Below are 21,750 nucleotides of genomic sequence, written 5' to 3' on the forward strand. Positions count from 1 at the left end.
GGCACCGGGAGCAAGCATTAAAGCTCCTGGTCGCTTAACACCAAACAACTTTGTGCCATTCCATGTCGCGTGGAAGGTCACGGGCCCGCTCTTCGAGTCATTCCTACTGATTGATTTCTCAATCATCTTCGGGTAAGTCGCACAAGAAAAAGAAGCGTTCTTCAACTTCACTGTGCCAGTCCAGATCATTGGATTTGGCTCGGGAACAATTCCATAATCTAGGCCCCTCTCCCATTCTTGAAAGAAGCTAGATCCCTAAGTTTCCTGGAGCGACCCTCCCTATTGAAAGAATGTGATGAGGCTGTGCACCTCATCTTTGGGCATGATGACCCCTCTGGAACACCCCAGGCCCCACAGGTTTGGAAGGTGCCCGGGTTGGCGTCAATAGGCACTGTGACTTAGACCGGACCAAGACCTTCAGGATCAGAGACATTGCCTCCTTTTCCTGGTAGGCCCTGTAAGGAACATGCTTGGGGTGGATCCAAGGATCCATATGGTGATCTTGACCCCCTTGAGGAGCACTTAGCTGAGAATAACTAGTATGGGGAACTGGCAGATGTCCGTGGTCAGGACACCTCGCCAGACACTGGCCTGGCCTTTAGTCTGTGTGGCTACCAATGAAGGGTCGTCATTCACATGGTGGTTGAGATCCTCTACCTTATGCTGCCCTCAATGGAGGTCAAGAAATGGTTTCAATCAGGATATCCCACACAGAACCTTCCCTCCCCTTTAATGAGCCCTCAATGATGTCCTGCATGGGACCAGCCAAACCTGCACAGGCGCTCCTGTGCACAGGGCAATCGCTCACCACCACTGCCCTGAGAATCCAGCTTTTCTCAGTCAGCACTCCAACCACAAAAGCCTGGAAGTGCAACATCAAAGTTAACTCTGGCGCTTTTCTTACCATGCTACCGGATAGAGAATCCAAGAGGTTGAATACCTATGGTAAGAGGATATTCTATTCCACCAACCTTGCACTGCAATCAAGGAACATTGTGTGCCTCTTGGGTTGGTATACTCACACAGTCTTGGTTACGCATGTGCTGCCCATTGTCTCGAAGGAGGCTTGAGCTAATCTGTCCCAGGCTATTGCTAATGGCAGGGATACAGCAAAGTTCACAATCCTCTGTGGACTGGACACAACAGACTTGGGTAGAGCGATTGCTTTGTTATGGCCCTTCATTGTCACGCCTGGCTAAGGTCAACTGGCTTCTCTGGAGATGGCTAGACATCCCTATATGGGCCTGCAGTTTCACTGACTCATTTGTGTTTTGACACGGCCGATTCTGCTTTTCAAGGACAATAGGGCCACCGCCCGGTCATTGGGACTCACCATGCCTCCACGCCAAACCCACCCTGCCTTTTGCACCTGCTGTGGTTGGGGCTACCAGGCATGTCCATTTCCACCCAGCCACCTCAGCCAGCAGACTCCTCAGTCGTTTTGTAGACAAGAATATGACTCCCACAGGCCTCGTCGGACCCAAGGCCATCAATCTCCTCAGTTTGCTCCCACCCAACCCCCCCCCCCCCCCTGCCCCCCCCCCCCCCCCAGCCTTGCTGGCAGCCTAAGCCACAGCCTCCATTAATGTGCCCACACAACATCACGAGCAACCAGTTGGCAGTGGGATCAGGCACCGCCTTCCTCACTGGCAAGCCATGACTTCGGCCAAGTGAGTGCGCCAAATTGTTCAGCAGGGTTACGCCCTTCGATTAATGTAAACCATGAGCACTTCTCGTTCACTGTGCTTCCCTTGGTTTTCCTAGCACCCGTTGAGTGTTGATGGTTGTGGTTACAGCCCATCTGTGGAAGTCAAGGGTTCCAGTCTTCAGCTACCTCGGCCACAGGTTGTTGAAGGAGGGCTTGTCCCAGGCAGCCGTTACCCACCTTCAGGCTATGGCGGACCTCATGCACTCACTGAGGTTTACTATAAATGTGCCATAGTCGCACCTAAACTTCCCTCTCACTCTCCCTTTCATCTGAGCCATTCTGGACACAGTGCTATTGCACTTGTCTCCTCCAGAAACGCAACTCCAGGATATGCAGGCTATGATTAAGATATTTCAGCCTTTATTCTAGATTTCAGTTAGACTGCCTAAAACTGATGGGACTCCACACCTACTGCATCCCCCTGGTAAAGCATGCCCATGGGCATATACCGGCTTTGCAGTGGGACCTGAAGTCCCAGTGGGCCAGCATCAGAGGGATCGCTCTGACCTGGTCCAGATATCAGAGGGTACTGCAAAATATCTGCAGTGTTGGCTGACTAACCACAAATGGGTCATCAGCAAGACCCTCTCCCTGCCCCACCCAAATCTCAGAGGGGTGATAGATGCATCACTTCTTGGTTGGGATGACCACTTGGGAGAGGTGAAGATCAGAGCACCCTGGTCTCTGGTGCAGTCTTGGCTCTATATCAACCTCTTGGAGTTGAGAGCGAATCACTTACCATTAAAAGCCTTCCTTCCATCTATCGAGGGGAGGCTGGTTCAGGTGCTCATGGACAACAACACCGCCAAATGGCACTGCAACAAGCAGGGCAGGGTGGGGTCTTGTGCCAGGAGGCTTTGACTCTCGGGACATGGATGGAATATCAAGACCTCTTCCTGGTTGTGCAACAACTGGTGGTATCTCTGAACACCAAAGCTGACTAACTAGGCCGTCTATGCCTTGCAGGTCACAAATGGCATCTACACCTGGAGGGGGCCCAGGGTGTCTCCTGATACTGGGGAAAACCTTATCTGTTTTCCACCACAGAGAACACGCAATATCTGCACTTCTACACGCTGGAGTTTTCAAATCGGCTCTCGCTCAGAGACTTATTTCATCTGAAGTGGGGCTCGGGACTCCTGTACGCCTTTGGGTAATCGGTTCTCTAATAAGACTGCCTCTTTGGGAGGATCTTCTGTCTCAGTAACAGGGTAGGGCTCTGCCACTGAACCTGTGCGCGCTCTGCCTTCAAGCGTGGAAATTGAGGGGCAGCTGCAGAGATTCTTTGATCTCCATCCTAAAGTCTGTGAGGTTAACGTAGCAGCCAGGTGTCCATTCACAAAGTTCATATGCACCGGTCTTTGAACCAAGTTTGTGGTGTGGTGCACCGAAAAACATTTTGAGCCTAATTCTGCACCTTTTTCTGAAGTGTTGCTGTTGATTTTCTCATTAGCCCAGCCAGTCTTGCTCTGGGCACAGTTAATGGGTACCTTTCGGCCATCTCAACTTTTTGCAGTTGCCGTATCAATCCTCCCTGTTTAAGTCATCCGTGACATGTTTTCTAAAAGTCTTCAGCATATGTTTATCTCCACATTTTTTGTAATGCCCCAATCGAACCTTAACTTGGTTCTGACCTTTTTAATGTGTTCACTCTTTGAACCCATGCATATCTCCCCATCAAAACAGTCTTCTTGTTGGCCATCACATGGGCCAACAGGGTCAGAAAGCTGTTGGTGCCTTCTGTTCATCCTCTATACACCAGTTTTATCGTCGCAAACCGATTCTCCATACCCGTGCCTCTCTTCTGCCAAAGCTTGTGACCCCTTTTCACATCACGCTGCCAACCTTCATTGCTCTGCCTCACCCCTCCAAGCAGGAGGAGTGAATCCAAAGCCTGGACCCAAAAAGAGCATTGTCAATCTACAATCTACATCCGTGGCAGCCAAAGAACACAAGGTGGATGATCAGCTCTTTGTTAGGATAACTGGAGTGAAGAAGGGGAATCTTGTTACATAACTGACCATCTCCAGATGTCTTGTACTCTGCATTAAGATTTGCTCCATTGTGGCCAAATAACAACCTCCGGAAGGCCTGCATGCTCATTTCACCGGAACTAACGTTTCAGCGTCTTCACTAGCTTGCGGAGTCCCCATCCTGGACATCTGTGGGGCAGCGACATGGGCATCCTTACACTTGTTTACCAAACACTACTGCTTTAACAGTGAGGTCTGTCATGATGGACACTTTGCCCTTTTCGGTCCTCCAGGACCTTTTAGTCTAAGCCAGTTTGCTGACCTGCCTCCGGGAAGGCATTGCTGTGGTATCTATTCTAAGGTAAGGAATGTTCTGCTAGAAGTCTATCAGATGAACAAGTTACTTAGATTTGGTAACACCTTCTCTGGTAAAGACTTTATCTAGCCTCAAATTCCTTTCCAACTGCTGGCCTGGCCCTTTTTTGCAGGGTAATTTCCAAACTTTTTGCCTTCTTCTTCCTATTTCTTCTGACCTGTTTTTGTTGGCTTTAGGACTCTGAGCACTTTACTACTGCTAACCATTGCTAATTGCTAAATCTATATAAATTGTATTGGTGATTTGTTTATTTATGATTGGCATATTTGATTTACTATTAGGTCTCTAGTAAGGTGCACCAGAGTTTCCCAGGGCCTGTATATCAAGTGCTACTAGTGGGCCTGCAATACTGATTGTGCAACCCACATGAGTAGCCCTGCAAACATGTTTTGGACCTGCCACTGCATTGTCTGTGTGTGCAGTTTCAAACTGCCATTTCGACCTGGCAAGTGCATTCACTTGCCAAGCCCAAACCTTCCCTTTTACTACATATAAGTCACCCCTATTGTATGCCCCCAGGTAGTCCCATGTGCAGAGTGCAGTGTATTTAAAAGATAGGATATGTATTGGTGGTTTTTACCTGTCCTAAAGGGAAATACTGCTAATTTCGTTTTTCACTTATGCAAGGCCTATCTCTCCCATAGGGTAACACGGGATTGCCTTGAAATATTTTTTAGTGTAATTTCCTATTGGGAGCTGATAGCGAGTTGGAGTCTGGGATCACTGAACTCACAATTTAAAAGTAAATATTTTTGTAAAGTTGGTTTTTAAATTGCGTGTTTGAAAATGCCACTTTTGGAAAGTGGGCATTTTCTTGCTTAATCAATCTGTCTCTAGAATCCATGTCTGTGTTAGGATGACAGATGGGCTCTTGAGCATTCATTCTAGACAGTTACACAAAAGGAGCTGAGGTGTGCCTTGCATAGGCTGATGTGCCATCCTGAGCTAGAGTGGTGAGAGGAGTTATCATTGACAACTGAATAGGACTGTGTCTGTCCTCACACAAAGCTATCTCCACCCCTGTAGTGTGTATGGAGCCCACTCAGAGAAAGGTGTGGTCTTGTGCACTACAAAGAACTTCCTTTTAAGTTTGCCAACGTCAAAGGCAGAAAGGGGTGGACGTATTGGACCTCTGACACTCTCAAATCAGAACACCTCTGCACTCTGTCAGGAAGAAGAGCTAGAGGCGGTTGGAGGGGCTGACACTCTGCCTGCTGCTTTGTTGTGCTTGCCTGCTGCTTCTGTCCTGGAAGTGAAAGGACTGGACTTTTCTGATCATGCTTCCAAGGTTTGCCAAGGGCTTGTGCGTGCTTGCTTCCTGTTAAAAAGCCTCAGGGCGCTGTGAAAGACTTCACCTACCAGTGCCTGGGCTCTCCTGAAAGCCCGGACGTGCCAAATGGTGCTAAATCCAGTGCCTGGGCCCTTGGAAGTGTAAACTGGTGAGAAAATCCACACATTGACTCTCTGCTCCGATTTTCTCAACGCACCACTATTGTGTGCATGAAAAGTTGACGCATCACCCCTGTGCGGCTGGAGAATCAACGCAGCACCAGCTGTGTGGTTGAAAAATCATCGCAGCCCGAGCACAATGTCACCGACATCCGTGGCATCTGCTCAGACTCCAATGCAGCTCCTGCTTTGCTGCTGAATAATCTATGCATCGTCTGCTTAGTAGCTGTAAAATCGATATAGTGCCTGCTTTGCCCCCGCTGCATTAACACGGCGTGTATGGATTTTCGGCCCATCGTACTTCGCCGCTGTCTCTTTATCGACGTTGCCCGGCAGTAAGGAGATTGACGCATCATCCCCCCTTTCCAGTAAGAAACCAGCGCATCACCTCCGCTGACAATAAGGAACCGGTGCATCACCTCCCCTGCATAGCAGTAAGGAACCGACGCATCACCTCCCCTGGCTGTAAGGAAGTTACTCATCACCTCACCTTGGAGTAAGGAACAGACGCACCGCTTTGCTTTTCCGGCACCTCACCTCCCCTGCGTCCGTTTCGTCTTTTTATTTTGACGCATCCTAGGCACTGTGTGCTAAAAGGAACGTAATCCATAGATTTCTATGTGCTACTTTTGATTAACTTGTGAAAAGTGATATCTTTACTTTTGTATGTTGGATTTTCGTCATTTTGGTCTTGTTTTACTTAGATAAATATTGGTTATTTTTCTAAACTGGTGTGGACTCATTTTGTAGTGTTTTCACAGTTTACCTGCGTGTGTGTACAAATGCTTTACATATTGCCTCTGAGATAAGCCTAACTACTGGTGTCAAGCTACCAATGGTGTGAGCAGGGGTTATCTTGCTGTGTCACCCCCTTACCCTAACTAGAGTGATGGTCCCTACTTGGACAGGGTGTAAACCACTACCAGATGGAGACCCAATTTCTAACACCAACCCTCCCATCCTCCTCGGTTTGCAAACTAGTTTCTCTTCCTAAAAAAGTCTGCATAGGTCTTTAGTATCCGCACACTGGTCTTTCAGCCTTCTGACGTGGCTCTGTGCTTCTGACATGGAAATAGTAATGTAAAGAAACTGAAGTCAGCGCCTTTATGGGCATGTTCCTTCCAGCGAGAACGACACCGGCATGGAGAAAATGAAGCCTGGGGAATATTCTAAGGTAAGGAATCTGTGTGTAACTAGATAGAAGAAGGGACCCAGTTTTCAATATAAAAATGTCCCAGGGCATATCAGAAATATTTCTCCATTATTAATAGGGTACCCTGGGCATGCTTAAAATAAGCAATGTTCTGGCTGGCCCCTCAAAAAAGTGAATCATGTCAGTAAATTACAAAACGTCTATAAGATTGGCCCATACATCTCCAGAAAAAATCAAAAAGGTTGCGCTTGCACAGATTCTGGAGAATTCTTCTCAAGTCAGGAGGAAGAGAAAAGGGTTTCTTCGTCCTCTTCCTGACTTTAGAAAGAAGAAAACAAATAAGCCTCTTTCATCAACAGTGAGCCAGAAGAAGCAACACGACCACACAAAATGAATGTGAATTCTTTACTTGAAGTAGAAGAAACAGACTATTAAATTCATGCTCTCTGTGGAGAACAACCTTTCTATATCCCTCCTCCTCCCGTATTGCAAGTTGCACTGGATATATTCAACTTTCTTAAATAATGCAATAATGGCACAGCAGAAGTCCAGTCACACCCAAGGGAACAATCTATGCCACTGACACTTAACAACACATTTCTCAGAGGATAAGTTTCGTCCCTTGTAAATCTACTGGTTAGCTACTATCTCTAGAAGAACATACTGAAGACAGTGTACCTGGCTGTAGGTTAAAACTCACCTTACTGATGAGACCCGTAAGACAGGAATACATTTGCTGCTGTTTTTTGTTCTAGTGCAGTGCAGCATTGATGTTGAGGTGCTCTTTTGGCACATTTAAAAATGTATTTAAAAGTAAGGCACAATCCAGTAAAATGAGGAACTGGAAGGCTACATGGGATATTCCCATTGGTTAAAAGGGGCCATCCTGTGTAGAGGAAAAATCAGTGTGCTAAATCCAGTCTTTTATTACTAGCAGTCCCCAACAATAGGCATTGTTGGGGTCCATTCCTAGATGCCTACTTGGGTTTTAGTTGCCTCAAACGTTTGTCCGTCGCCTGTTATTTTTCTCAATGAGTCTACTTAAGTGAGAGAATGATTTTGATTTGGGTGTCTCATTATTCCTTGCTAATTGCCAAAAAGAGCCATATGTTGTATGCAACTGTTTTAATTTCAGGATTGATTAATAAGCTCCTTTTTACTATCTGTGTTTGATCCCAAGCTTTTTATTTTTAAGCACCAATCTCATTTTTAAAATCTTTCTTCATAAATGTAATCTGGCGTTGACCATCTTTAAGAATTCGTTATTTAGTTTCTTTTGGTTGCTTTACTTAATACTGGTAGACTGGTAAAAGGTGTGACTAAAAGGGTACATGAGAATCAGCCTTGCCTCATTGATGTGCCTCGTACATCTGTTTGTTTGCAAGAGCTAGTTTTTCTTTCTGTGGCCCCATGCCGTTGATCAATACATTTCCAATATATGCAAGGATGTTTAAAAAAAGATATATTAATCTCAAAAGTAATCTTAGAAAAGAACATTGCCGGTAGGTATCTTAATTTGTTTTTTAACATTTTTGCTAAGGTTAAATATTGTCACGGTACATAGATACATCCTACATCATGTCTAGCATTTCTGCTTTGATTTCAGATATGGAAGACAACCTGAAGATCATCATCCAACAAACCATCCAACAAAAAGCAATAATAGTGTTGAAATCCCCGACTCTCATTTTGAATGACCTTTCTTAGAAGGGAATGCTCAAGTACATCAATCACTAAATAGCCTCCCAACTGCTTAATCAAACTTCCCCTGCTTGCCAATTCTCCCTGCTGCCACTTGATAGCACCCTGGTTGAAACAAACTGTGTTTTGTTAGGTTGGGTTTAGAGGTGTGCCCCTTGTGTCCCCTGCTTAGTTGCTTTGTGGCTATTTTCACCAGACTCCTTAAATCCTTATGTTCTCCAGGTTGGGCTTTAGAGGTCCTGGGGGTTATTGCAATTAATAATCATTATGAATTTCTAATTATTTAACGCTGACCTAATCAGAATGGCTGTACACATATCTGCATGTGCCGTGGGCATAACTAAATTAATTTGATTAATTGAATTATTGCCCACATCTTATGTGGTAATGTGTTTGTACACTGGTTTGCTTGTTGATGCTTTAAAACAAATGTTGTGTAGTCCTGGCTTTATTAATTCTGGCAAAACACTGATTATTTGGAAAGTGACAATCATTTTTATTTGATAACTTGACATAAATACACATTTTTAATGCTACCCTAATTATCTTCAAATACATATAAGTTGATTTGAGGGTTTAAGCAATAGATGGAGGTTCTAATATTCCTTTAAGGGGATAAATGGTAATGTATGAAAGTTGTTGAAAGTATTTATTGAAAGGTTTTTCATCTCTCGAGTTTTAAAGTTTTGGGAGGAACAGATTAAGAGAGTAGCAAAAGTCACAAAGGAAGAAGTGGAGTACACATTTTGACGTTGGTTTGAAGGTTCCAAACCGATTTCACTAGTTAGTCAAACAAATTCTTAAGATTAAGATTTTTAAACACGTTCTGGTATACTTTGTGAAAAGCTTATAAACCATATTTACTGATATAAAAATATTTGAGTAGTTAACAAAAGAAAAAACAGTGACCTATGATTTGTACAAACATTAGAAAAGGAGAGAACGTTGTCCCCCTTAAGTCCCCTCATAATAACCAAATGGAAAGCAAAGATAAAAAAGAAAAGAAAATTGTTGTTCCCCCCCATAGCTTAGATGCACTTATCATTCAGCCAGTTCACATGAAAACTCCAGAAGACACTCATTTACCTTGTGTTTAACAATCACATATTCAAATACTGAATACTGTTCACAACTGCAACCTATTTACGTTCTCTTACAGAATATGCTTTGAGGAATAGTCCAGGTCATCAAAACCATTGTATACTACATATGAATTTTTCCCCCTGCCGCTCCTAGTTGTTAGCTGATAGTAAATTGATCTCTGCCATGGCCCAGTTCATCCTTTGTGTGATTCATTAACTGTACACAGGCTTGCTGCATTCTACCAGTAAATAGCAAAAACATGTTTTGTTTTTGTTAAAAAGTTTCCGAGTTGCAAAGCATTGAAGTGCGATTTTTTTTCACTCCGAAAAATCCTTAGCAGTGTAATGTCTATTATGTGTTCTGCTAAATAGTACACAAACACTCTCTGTAACTCTTGCAGGTTTGTACGTGACTAAATGAGCAATAAAAGAAGCAGAGACCACACAGTTCAGTGATTACTTAATTGATTTGATATATTAATTGGGGAGGTAATGATGCTTGATGGAGCCATCTAAAATTTACTAATATAAATTGAGCATTACTAAACACCTCACTTGTTATAGTACAGGCTCTGTTTTTCATATTTCTAAATTGGAACTCCATTGTTCTCCCATTTACTCTTGCCACATCTTTATAATCCGCCTGTCATCTTCACACAATACTACTAGCACATGATTAATCCTGTATGTGACCTAGATTGGCCAATTCTCCTCAGTTGAGTTTGAGTTTGAAGCATATGGTTGAACTAATATCCAAAGCAAATCAACAACCAGGTCTTGTCAACCTGAGGTCAACCAGTGCAGTATGTGCTGCATCTTCCCAGTTGATAATGTGGTTCTAGGGAGGTATCCCTATGCTAACTGTTATGGGTATTTTAGAGATGTACTGTCTAACATTTGTCCCATTCAGCTTTGAATAAGCAGCAACATTAGTGATTTACTTTCCTCAGTATGTGTATTGGCACAATTTGAAAGTCTTTCAATGTCCCAGCCACTAGGACCATTTTACCCAGAGCCTCTGTACTATCAGGAACATGTGGAATTTAAGCCAGACCGCCACTATCCCCGCCAAAAACTCACAAGCTTTTTTAAAGTTACCATAAAATACTTGCTTCTTGTGAGAGCTAATCTGAATCACATATGCCTGAAAGGTACATCAGGAAACAGTAAGGACTCCTTGCTAAGCAGATTGAAATCTGCCCTAGATTGATCAGCCCTACATAACAGCGATATCACTATTTTCTCAAGTTAATATGGAGTGCATTTATAAATCCAAATTCTCCAATCTTCTCTTACCTAGTGTGGAAGACACACATTGTCAGACTCCAGAAAATGCACAAGTCTGGCCCCTGACTTTCATACCGTTTGTCTGCACATTTCTTCCTTAAGGAGCATGCCAAGGGCTTGATCACTTTCAGGGAGGGAGGCATCACAGTTTTTTGCTGTAGCCTATCCCTCCGACCTTCCCACCAGTGGTCTGTTTATTTTAATTCTCATTAACCCCTTCGATGCTCATGACGGAACGGTTCCGTCATGAGCATCGGTTGAGCTGTGCTCATGACGGAACCGTTCCGTCATGACCACGCCCGTTTTCATTAGGGCTCCGCACCGAAGCGGAATCTAGGTCGCATGGATGAGGTTAACAATCCTGTAACAGCTATCCACAAAACGCAACAGCGGGCCCTTAATGCCGCACCTCACACCAGTTCTAGAGGTTCTCTCTCAGTACCGTGCAAACAACCCCTACGCCAGCTGCCGGTTGGCATACCTGTGCTCCAGATCAGGCGACTAATGAATAATGTTGGGGGTACATGTTTTTAAAAGTCCAGAAAATCAAAGTAGTATTGGAAAGTCACTTCTTTATTAGAAAACAATTGTTCTATCTTTTAAAAAACATTTAAGGAACGATATCAGCCAACGTTTTTCGCTCTCAAGCTGAGAGCTTCTTCAGGGCAAAATAGTAACAGTCTGTCTGTCTAGATTTCAAGGTTTTAAAGCTGTCTCGTGATATAATAGTACTTGTATCAATCGAACATCAAAGGAGATCAGGCAACCGTCGACAAAGTAGTCCTAAATGAGTAAATAACTGGATTCTTTCCTGATGGTGCCAACGAACAATAGGTAAGCAGCTCTCTAGTTCTGCAACTCCGGCTCAGATTATTCGCCGGATGTGATCAGCAGCATATTCAAGGATGAATAAACTTCACCCAGAGCCCCAATTGGGTCTGAGACAGTGCACTCGATATGATCCAAAGGTGTTATGTATTGTTTCAAAGATTACAATAACTTAATGGTAGCACGCGTGGTGGAAGCTTCAATATTGTGAATCAGAACAGCAACACAGACACTGAAAGGATCAGGAGGGGCGTATCTATTTCATCACGTTGACCCCCAACCGCAATCTGAAGTTCCCAAACAACACAGCGTACCGTTCCCCCAACGTATGCATCAAAGAACTGGGTTTTAAGCCCCTAAAAAGTTCTAACAGCACACTAACTATGATAGAGTGCTGTTGAGCGATATATTTCAACTCTTTCAAGAATTTCTTTTTTCTAGTCTTTATTTTGTGTTCTAACAATTTGGATGGATTCCTTCAAAACTCTATTGACTCTCTCCAACATATCATTGGATTTGGGATGGTAAAGAGAACAGGTCTTGTGTTTGATACCTCTGAGACAAAAATTCCTCCATCTCTCTAGAGACTAATTGCATACCATTGTCCGTAAGAATACAATCTTGAAATCCCTACCTGCCTAATATTTCTAGAAAAGCAATTACATTGAATGTCTCTATATTTTGTGTAATGTATATTTCTGTCCAACGTGAGAACATGTCAATCAGCACCATCACATATAATTGGCCACTTCTATTAGTAATAGGCCCCAAAATATCGATAGCCTCTTCTTGCCATGCTTTCTCTGGTGAATCTCTCACCGCCATGAGCTGCACTCCTTGTCATGCGACATGCCATTGTGACAATCTCTGATTGCTCTCTCAACCTGAGTATCAGACCCTGGCCGTGAGAAATTTAACACCATGCGCGCTAGCTGAATTCCGCTCGCACGCTGGGTTTTGCGGAAACGCACTTTACGTGACGAGCTGGGCTCGTCATCAGCGTGCGAGGAGGCTACGCCATGACGAGCCCAGCTCGTCATCAGCGTCGAAGGGGTTAAGCTAATTCTTTGGTTTTAGAGATTCCTACATGGCCCTGGTGATCCATTTGAATTAATTTTCTTCTGACACAACTGGGGGGAATTAATTTTTGTACCTCTCCACAACAAATCTTCTTGCAACAACAGTTCATTACTCACACTACAGTATTGTAATCTGTCATCACTCAATCCTACTTCATGTACCATATTACTCGTCTTAATTCATGGTGCCTTCAGTATCTTCACACACTGTGAAATCATCAAATTCCCACTCATCATCCTCATTATTAGTATTAGTTTGTGTCTTATCCAATACCAGCCATGAGGAATAGTCCGCCGCCTAATTCTCCACCTCAGGGATGTAACCAAGCTTCAAATCATAAGCTTGTAGCGCAACAACCCATTTACTAATTTTGCTTGGTGCCTAATGATTTGTATGAAACGTTTTCCTCCAGCATCACAGATTTAATTAAATGGTCAGTCATGATCGGGCCATCAGCAACCTCAACTGTTGAATTCACCAATTGGGAAGAGTCCCTTTTCATCCTTGAGTTGTGCCATTGAGTCAAGTACAACTTTCAGGTGACTTCAGTGCTAGGACAATTGCAGTACCACGTACTGCTTCAGGAGTAGAACCCTTTTCGGCCATTTTTATGACCGCAAAGGACAGCACTGCCATTAAAAATCTTTAATAATACGGACTATAACACTTCCATTAATAGTTAATAAATGAATCCTAGATTAATAAAGCCAAAGTTTCCCATCAAAAACTAAAGAGAAGGATCCTTATGGAAACTATCAAAAGATACCTTATATGGATTTTAGGTTTGTTCTTCATTATATTCGGGTGAGTCAGGAAAGTTCCATCAATGAGTCTGAGTGGACACAGCATGCCACATTTTACCCTGCTCTGCAGAAATGGCCGTGCCACACAGTAAAACAGGTCACCTCCTCCCTCCACTAAGCACTCGAAGTTCCCATGCCCACAGCTACGAGGTGCGCAGTGTTGTTAGACCATATAGCGTCCCAGCAAACTATCTCAACATGTTTGAAATGCCTCATCCGTTTATAAAACGTTTAAGCTATGTATAAAGTTCTGTATAACTTTTGAAGCAGCCAAGATGGCAGGTTAAAAAAGCCCATGCTGCATCACTCAATACCTACTTTATATTCAAGGACCACCTTATATGTATCTGAAGTGTCTACTTCATACCAGCTGCTTTGACATTGAAAGGGTCCTTATCCATTTGGTTTTCCAGACTGGGTGTTTTGTTGTGTGCCTGGCTTTTTGTGAAGCAGAGTGGAAGTTTCTGGCATGCGAAATTGGTCCGGCTATACAGCTTCAATTTCTAGAGAGGCTGCAGGGAATGGTCTGAGACATGGACCTCTGCAACATGAGACACAGGCTCTCCTAAAACTGAGTTGCATTGCACAGAGTTCTGGTACAGTTGTCAAAAGCACGTCTGTTGTCTCAATCTTGATCATTAGTGGTTTCCGCAGCTGCAGAATTAAGCGGTGGAATAGTTTTAACTAAGAATGAATCATGTACAGGAATTGAAATTCAATGATTTGTCAACAATAATTCCACATTGTTTGATTCTGGGTGAGTGATTCTGGTAAAGCGAATTGAAAGGCTAATCTCACTTGATTAACTGCTATTGATATGCTTTTTTTAAATTAATTGCAACCGTACGACAACAAATTACAAATCCTTATTATTTTTGTAAAGGTACGGAGGAGACGCAGCTCGTGCTACAGACAATGCAGTTAATTCTGCCATTAATGTTGGGGTGACAGCATTCAATATCGAACACCTTGGTATAAAGGCTGTTGTGAAGAAAACTGCCAAGGAAACGGGTCATGCAATTTTAGATAAGTACAAGATACAGGAGAAGCCTGAGAAAAAAGATGGTCCGCCCTGAAGCTCCATGAATTCTCTACCAAAAGCCTTAAACTGATTATTTCTGTGTGCGAGTTGTAAACCAAACAGCTGCTAATGTTCTTCTATCCCTTGTCCCTTGCTGTACAGATATTATTACCCTTTTGAGAAATGGGAGTCTGAGAACAAGCTGGAGGATAAGACAAAGAATTCAAAATTAAAATGTTTTCAGGCTTAGCAAATGATGAGACTGCAGCAGTGTTACAGTGTCATGCAAATGAAAAATACAAAAGCTTTCAAAACACATATTGCCTTCTTTCGCAGTAAGGCTTTTGCGGTAATGGAGGATGCCGAGAAAAATGGGTGGGGACATTGGTAGATTTAAGAGAGCTCTTGTCGGCACAGTTCCCACAGAAAAAAAGAGGTACATTCCTGTTGGATTTTGCTTTTTAAACATCTCGGGCAATGTATTCCACCTGAGAACAATATTAAACACATTACTAATGTGGCAGCAGTCAGTAAGTCTGGCATAGTATTCGAGTTAATCAAGAAACCTGCAGCAGTAATGTAAACATTTTATAAGCCTGAATTGAAAATAATTAATTTTATGGACCGTGTAAAACACCCTTGCTACCAACAATGCAATGCTTAATATTTTTAATCCAGCTTGTGTGTCTTACTTGCAAATGATTTCTAGCACATTACTGGTGCAGTATTTAAAAAGAGTATGTAACTGGAAACATGACCATTGTTTGACTCGCATATCATTTTTTTAAATTATTCGTGTTGGTGATTTGTGAAGACATTCTTGCCTAAAAATTGATTTGATGGCATCAGCATTTTTTTTTATAAAGGCCAGAAGTATAACATGCATTTATAGAACTTATTTGGAGAAGTGGTATCCGTTTTCTTAAAGAGACATTATTTTCTAAACTACTGTTGGTTTGTTTTTAACCCCTTGTATTAGCGCTCATTGTCTTTATGAATCATTTTTATTGTAGCATCTAATCAGAAAGGTTCTAAAACTATCTGAACCCATTTGATCTTTTGAGTAGGAGTAAAAAAAGAATAGGATGTTTGTAGGCGTATCCCCCATCCAACATTGGGTTTTAACAATATTGTGCTGATATGGTTATGGTTCACCTTTTAGTAGCTCACAATTGTGTTAATATATTCTAGTTAAAAAGTTCTGATTTATCACACTCTGTAGCTATTGAAAGCTGTTGTAACCTAGTTATGTTCACTCCAAGTAAGCAAATGATAATGCTATGTAATGTGGACAGTGAGAAGACCCGTGTGTGCTTTACACGTTTGGTATTTGGTAGTGAGAAATCTCGCTGCGAGGAAGCAGCACCTTGTAGGGTGCACTGATACTCACTTTTCACATGGTAAAATGTACTCCTCATTCAGGTCTGACAATAGCAGCACACCCTACCTTCACTCATTTGTCGCACAGGCACACTTCACATTTCAACTAGGATATCCATGGTATGCATCCTTTTCATTCTGGTTAGTTGCGACTCTGAGCACCTCATACTGTATCTAGGGCAGGTCAGGTTTACACTGCCTTACCACTCTGACACTCATTTGTGACTGGGAAAGAAAATGTCCCTTGCATAGGGGCACGATGCATGCAACTCACTTTGGTGCACACTAACACCCCTAACAAAATTTTACACTACACATCTCCTGCAGTCCAAATACGTCACAGTAAGCTACATGAAAGGATACATGTCACACAACTCAGTAATAAATTGTTCCCAGGAACACGCCTCCTCTATGGACAGCAGCAAACATCATGTTTTCACTTATGAACAAGAAATAAGGAAAGGTCTTTGTCCTGGATTTTGTCTCCACTCATAAATGTGATCGCTAAAACAGTTTTTAAACAACGGTTTGCTTGAAAACACATTTAATAAAAGTAAACATGTCTATAAAGACATTTTCTTGTGCAGCTCATGGTCCATTTTATTTATTTATTTATTTTTGTGGGTTTTTTTAATCGCTCCAAGTCCACCAAATTAAACCCCAATGTACATTTACATTTTTCACTTTTTAAAAACAAAACAGGGAACCGTCTGCAACTGACATATACTGGTCGCTTTGCCGCCGTTAAAATGAGTGTGCTGCTGCGCACTTTTAATCTTCCCGCTGACGCCAACACCCCCATCTTGCGCACTTTGCAAGTCGCCATTAACCAGTTCATCTGGAATGGCAGGAAGCCCCCCCCCCTCCACCACCATCAACTGTCTTGTGCAAAAGCAGATGGAGGCCTGGGACTTCCCCTGATCACGCAATACTTTCAGGTTACAGAACTTCGCTACATCATAGAGTGGAATCGCCCCCTTTCAGGACAACATTGGTCTTTAATGAACCAACATTCGTTGGTGTTAATATATGCCGAGAGGCCTGGCTGCCTCACAAGCATAGGGCTGTATTCATCCCATGTGACCATCACTACATTGAAAATATGGGACTCCGTACCCCTTAAACACAGATTGACTACGTTCCCCTCCCAATGACGCCGATTATTGACAATCCTGACTTTTCTCCAGAGTACAACTCGGACGTTTTTAGCCAATGGGGCGAAAGGGGCTGTAAACAAGTGGGCTTGCTTTTTGCCCCTTCTGGGTTATCCCTTTTGATCGACTTAAGCAGGACTGCTCTCTTCTTTCATCAGATGTTTTCCATTATTCACAGCTGAAACACTGAGTGACTTCCCCGAACTATACTCCTGGTTTCCTCCCATCCCCTCAGCAACTTTGAGAAAGGGCTGATCCGTAAAGATGGTGATAAGCACCTTATTACTGAACTCCATGCTCTACTCTCCGACAGTGGCTCTGCTCCGAATTTTAAGGGCCGATTACGCTGCAAGGAAGTACTTGGGCGCTCCCTCGAGAAATGGAATGACATTTTCTACAGGGTACATCACACACCACACAAAATGGCCAGTACAGAGTCTGCCTACAAGGATCTCACACCTGCACTTATAGATAGGTGGAATAAGGGATGGTTGGAAAATGCTAGCAGGGCTGTGGACAAACTGGCTCTCTACTTCACCTCATGTGGGTTTTGTCCCAAATTTGCCAGGTTCTGGTAAGAGGTTTTGAATGATACTGACCTAGCATTTGATACTGCTATACCCCTATTCCCTGCATATACTATCTTAGGGTTACCCAATCCCCTGACACTTCCACTATGATCGATGTGGATTAGGCAAATGGCTTTAGCATTAAGCGCTGCACACCAAGTCCTTTCGCACTGGGGATAGAGAAAATCCTAGAACACGTCTCATGGTTACACAAATTATGGGTTACCCTGGCGAAGGAACATATATCACTCATGGTTGAAGACAGGGTGGCTGTCTATCCAGACTTGGGGTCCCCTTTTATCTGGATCCTTACTGTAGAGTTCAGGGAAGTGACCTGCCTGAAATACTTGCAGATATTACACTCGCTCTCCCGAGAAGATATGAAGGTTACACAAGCCCTCCTCTTAGTACTGAGCATAGATCCTTGCCCTTTTAAGCATATCCCAGTTGTGCGGGAGAAGGTGGGTGAATATGATGCGGAGGAATTGGGAGAGGGTGAGTGGGTAATGTTGTTTTATGTTCTTATGCTTTTCTCCCTCACTCTATTGCTTTAATGTGAAGTGTACAGTGCCGGCATCCGGGTTGGAGGCTTTGAGTTGTGTACTATCTTTTACAATACAATGACACTGCCGGCCAATGTTTTTAGGCAGAAAACTGTGTCACTAAACTGCGGACTTCAACAAATAGAACTGTTCCATAAAAACAAAAAGGAAAATTGTGGTCACTGATATATGGGCTGCAAGTACTGAGTGACAACAAAAACTTCACCTTTAAGAAATCCAGGCGAAACCAGCCTTCCCATAAGGCAGTGCAGCATCAGGGAGGCAGTGTGATTTAGAAGGAAATATAGTTCAAGGATTGATACAACTTGCATGTTCTGCTCATGCTTTTGGAAAACAAGGTAGGAGAGTTGTTAATGGATACTACCCATGTCAAGGAACAAGGATTATACAGAAGTAATTTTCCTTCTTTTTTATAGGAGTCTCTATCCATATCAATAGAACAAAGTAGTACATTAAAAATTGCTCTGCCACAGAGATGGATCAAAATACATAGGTGGAAAAATATGCCCTAACACATGCAAATAAGCAACCGGATAGAGATTTGACCCTTTAGGATACCTGTTCTGGAATGCAGGTCAGTACAGTAATGTTTGGCAAATCTGAAAACTGTCCTTTAGATACCTGCAGTGCATATGTCTGGAATAGGAACATTCTTCATTACAGCATCTGTGACTGTTTTTCCTTCAGAGGAACTTTGGTCTAGGCTTACCTATAAAGGTCTCTAAGCCTTTTGGTAGCATGTGATAATACACAAGATTATCCAATTAGCTAAAGTTTGTTTAGTAGATGCATAACAGTGATTACGTGTCTGCAGGTAACAAATGACTGCTTGAGATTTTTTGGTCTTATCTAGATAGTGTTTTACAGTTGTTTCTTGTCCAGAGTGTGAAGCAAACTTTTTTTCCAGGGAGAAAGTGCCCGTAAGAAAGTTGAAAGAGAAATAGTTTAATTTAAGTGGAATTCCGAAATAGCATAGGGAACGGATTTTAGGCGAGATCCATGGAGACTTTGTTGTGATGGAAATCTAAGTATGGTCTTCTGTACAAAAAACTGAAAGTTCCCACACCCTGTAGGCTTATGTTTTAGCCAATAAGAAAGCTACTTTGCATGGCCAGTGTTCCTCTGCTTTATGCATGGGCTCAAAAGATGTCTGTCTATTTTGAAAGGACAGTAATGTATTGTCAGGAAAGAGAAGGCTTTCTGTCTGGGGTGGAAAAATACTTTCATTTCCAAGAAATTGTTAATCACTGGTATTGAAAATAAAAGATGATTGTGGTGGGCTCTTCCTATAAGCAGTGACTGGTGGCAGTCAAAAATACTTTTATGGAAGAGACCTGATCGCCAGATTTTGCCAAGAAAAAAAAGATAAGGTGGTACAGCCTCTTTCCGACATGATCTCTGGTCCACCTGTATCTTAAGAAACCATAAGCAGGTCTCTTCAACTTAAGGGTGTATGAAGAGCGAGTAGGTAAAATGTTAGCATCTTGCAGGACATTCATGCAGTTGTCTGATGGATTATGGTGGCCTTTCTGCAGGTACTTAATGAGCCTGACAGTTAATCTCAGAGAGTACTGGCTGGGATGGAGGATATTGTCCCATAATGCTGGTGAGAAGGTTCCGCCGGTTCAGATATCTTGCTCCAAGATGAAATTAACAGGTTGACCAAGTCCGAGAAAACCACAGTTGTATCAGCTAATCTGAAGTAATAATCCAATTCATTGTCATCTTGGCAATCACTTTTGAAAGCAGTTAAGTTGAAAAAAGCGTGTAGGCAAATATCATTGACCAGTCTCTCAAAAAGGCATGCACCATTGATCTAGGGTATAGAAAACTGGATACGTAGGCATGCCATTGTGCACTTCTTCTATATGCAAGCAGATCTATTTGAAGAGTCCCCCATGTGTGAAAGATCTCTTGGAGAATTGTTTTGAACACCCACTCATGTTCTTCAGGTACCTGCTGAGGCCATCTGGTTCATTTTGAGTCAAGCAGACCACCATCAAGTAAATGTTTTACACCAGAGGCCCAATGTTACCTTGTCTTTTCCTGGCTCATCAGTACTCTTAATATTGTTTTTCCTTATTTGTTTAGATAATGCACCGTCTTGTTTTCATTTGCCTGAAGAAGGATGGATATTGCAAAGATTGACAAAGCAAAGGGTTTCAAGGCCAGGTGAACTGCCCTTAATTTCAGGTAACCATCTGCCCTGAACTGAGTGGTTTCCCATATGAGCTACCCAATTTCCAGTGAGGTGTCAGTTGCTATTGATATTGGGCGAGATGCTTCTGGAAAGTGATCCTGTGCAGTATTTGGAATCTGTTGCACCACCTGGATAAAGACTGGCTGGTTGTGGTGAATGTATTATTTTTTTCTTCTTTTTCCCATGCCTTCCACTGATCTTCCAGGCATTTCTGTAGTGATGAGGACTAGGAAGACGCAGAGAGCCATACTGTCCAGAAGAGATAAAACTTGTCTGTTTGATTGAGTTGAGGTGCACATCAGAGCGAGAAATTTTGTTATGTAGAGATAAGTCTTCCATCTGAAGGAGAGGCTTTTGCCTATTTTGAGTGTATTGTGGCTTCCAGATAAAGTATTTTTAGAAGAGGTTGAAGAATTGACTTTGACAAATTGATCTGTAGGCCCCATTTAGAGAAGATAACTTGAGTTGACTTTGGGCCTTGCAGGGGTATTTGCTCATTCACTAACGAGTTATTCAAATAAGGGTGGCCAATATTCCTTGCTCCTTAGGGCTGCTGCAACATCTGCCAAATGCTTGAAAAACATTCAGTGATTATTTTACACAGAAGGGGAAAAGCCAAGTCAACAAATCATTTAGTCCACTAATTTGAGCCATAAAAGCAACATAGAAACATACAATGTAAAATCATAAAACGTGGGAAAATATCAAAAAATCATCATATAAGATCCTTCATAAAAAAAAGTCATTAAAGTGAATATGATCTATAAAGCATATGCAATATTAACAAAATTAAGCAGGCCTTTTAACCATGCATACATAAAATATAGTATCAGCCATCAATTTTTTCCTAAGTCTAAATGCACCCGCAAGAAAGCCTGCCACTCCATAGCAGACTTGAAAGCATTGGCAGATATATTAGAGCTGGCTTCCCTTGAACAAGGTTTTTCCCTTTTACCAGGGGGGCAATATATTGTTGTCTTAAAACAGAATAATGTCCATGAAAGAAGACAAAATGTGAACTTTACTGTGGAGAAAAATTGTTGTATGAACATTGACCCATCTCCTCAACTCTAAAGTGACCATGTGAAACTGCCCGAAGCCGATGTATAAGGTTACACCTAAACTTTAACAATAAAAGCCGATGGGGTGGTTTAGAGATCAACACTCGGTAAGGCTCTAAAGATGTGCATATTCTAACCAACATATGAGCCCGCACAGAAGATTTCACACTTTTAATTGTTTCTCCCTCCTCCAACTTGTGTGTAAGAACGTTTTTTAATCCTTTTAAAGTCTTCTTTAACAATTTATTTTGGATTTTCAAAAAGCTCTGGGCGTCCCAGCGTGCATGCCACATTCTTTATATGTTTAAACCAAGGAATACGGCTGACCCCCCTCCAAGGTGCAGTAGTCCTCAATCACTTCC

At 42.6% G+C, this 21,750-nt stretch overlaps 1 protein-coding gene across 5 annotated transcripts in view; it reads left to right on the top strand.

Annotated features, from left to right (window-relative positions):
* The window catches only part of SPART (spartin), a 410,240-nt gene extending 393,813 nt beyond the window's left edge, over positions 1 to 16,427 (top strand). For 2 of the 5 annotated variants that reach the window (XM_086935094.1, XM_086935096.1), the window contains exon 8: positions 8,266 to 9,368. In XM_086935094.1, the coding sequence (XP_086791220.1) occupies positions 8,266 to 8,356 (91 nt within the window). In that variant the 3' untranslated portion in view covers positions 8,357 to 9,368. Of the gene's footprint in view, positions 1 to 8,265; positions 9,369 to 14,323 lie in introns of those variants that run through there. The other 3 variants (XM_086935092.1, XM_086935093.1, XM_086935095.1) reach the window with 2 other exon arrangements.
* The last annotated feature ends 5,323 nt before the right edge of the window (positions 16,428 to 21,750 follow it).

This window comes from Lissotriton vulgaris, chromosome 8 (assembly GCF_964263255.1).
Source record: "Lissotriton vulgaris chromosome 8, aLisVul1.2, whole genome shotgun sequence".
Taxonomy (NCBI): Eukaryota; Metazoa; Chordata; class Amphibia; order Caudata; family Salamandridae; genus Lissotriton; species Lissotriton vulgaris.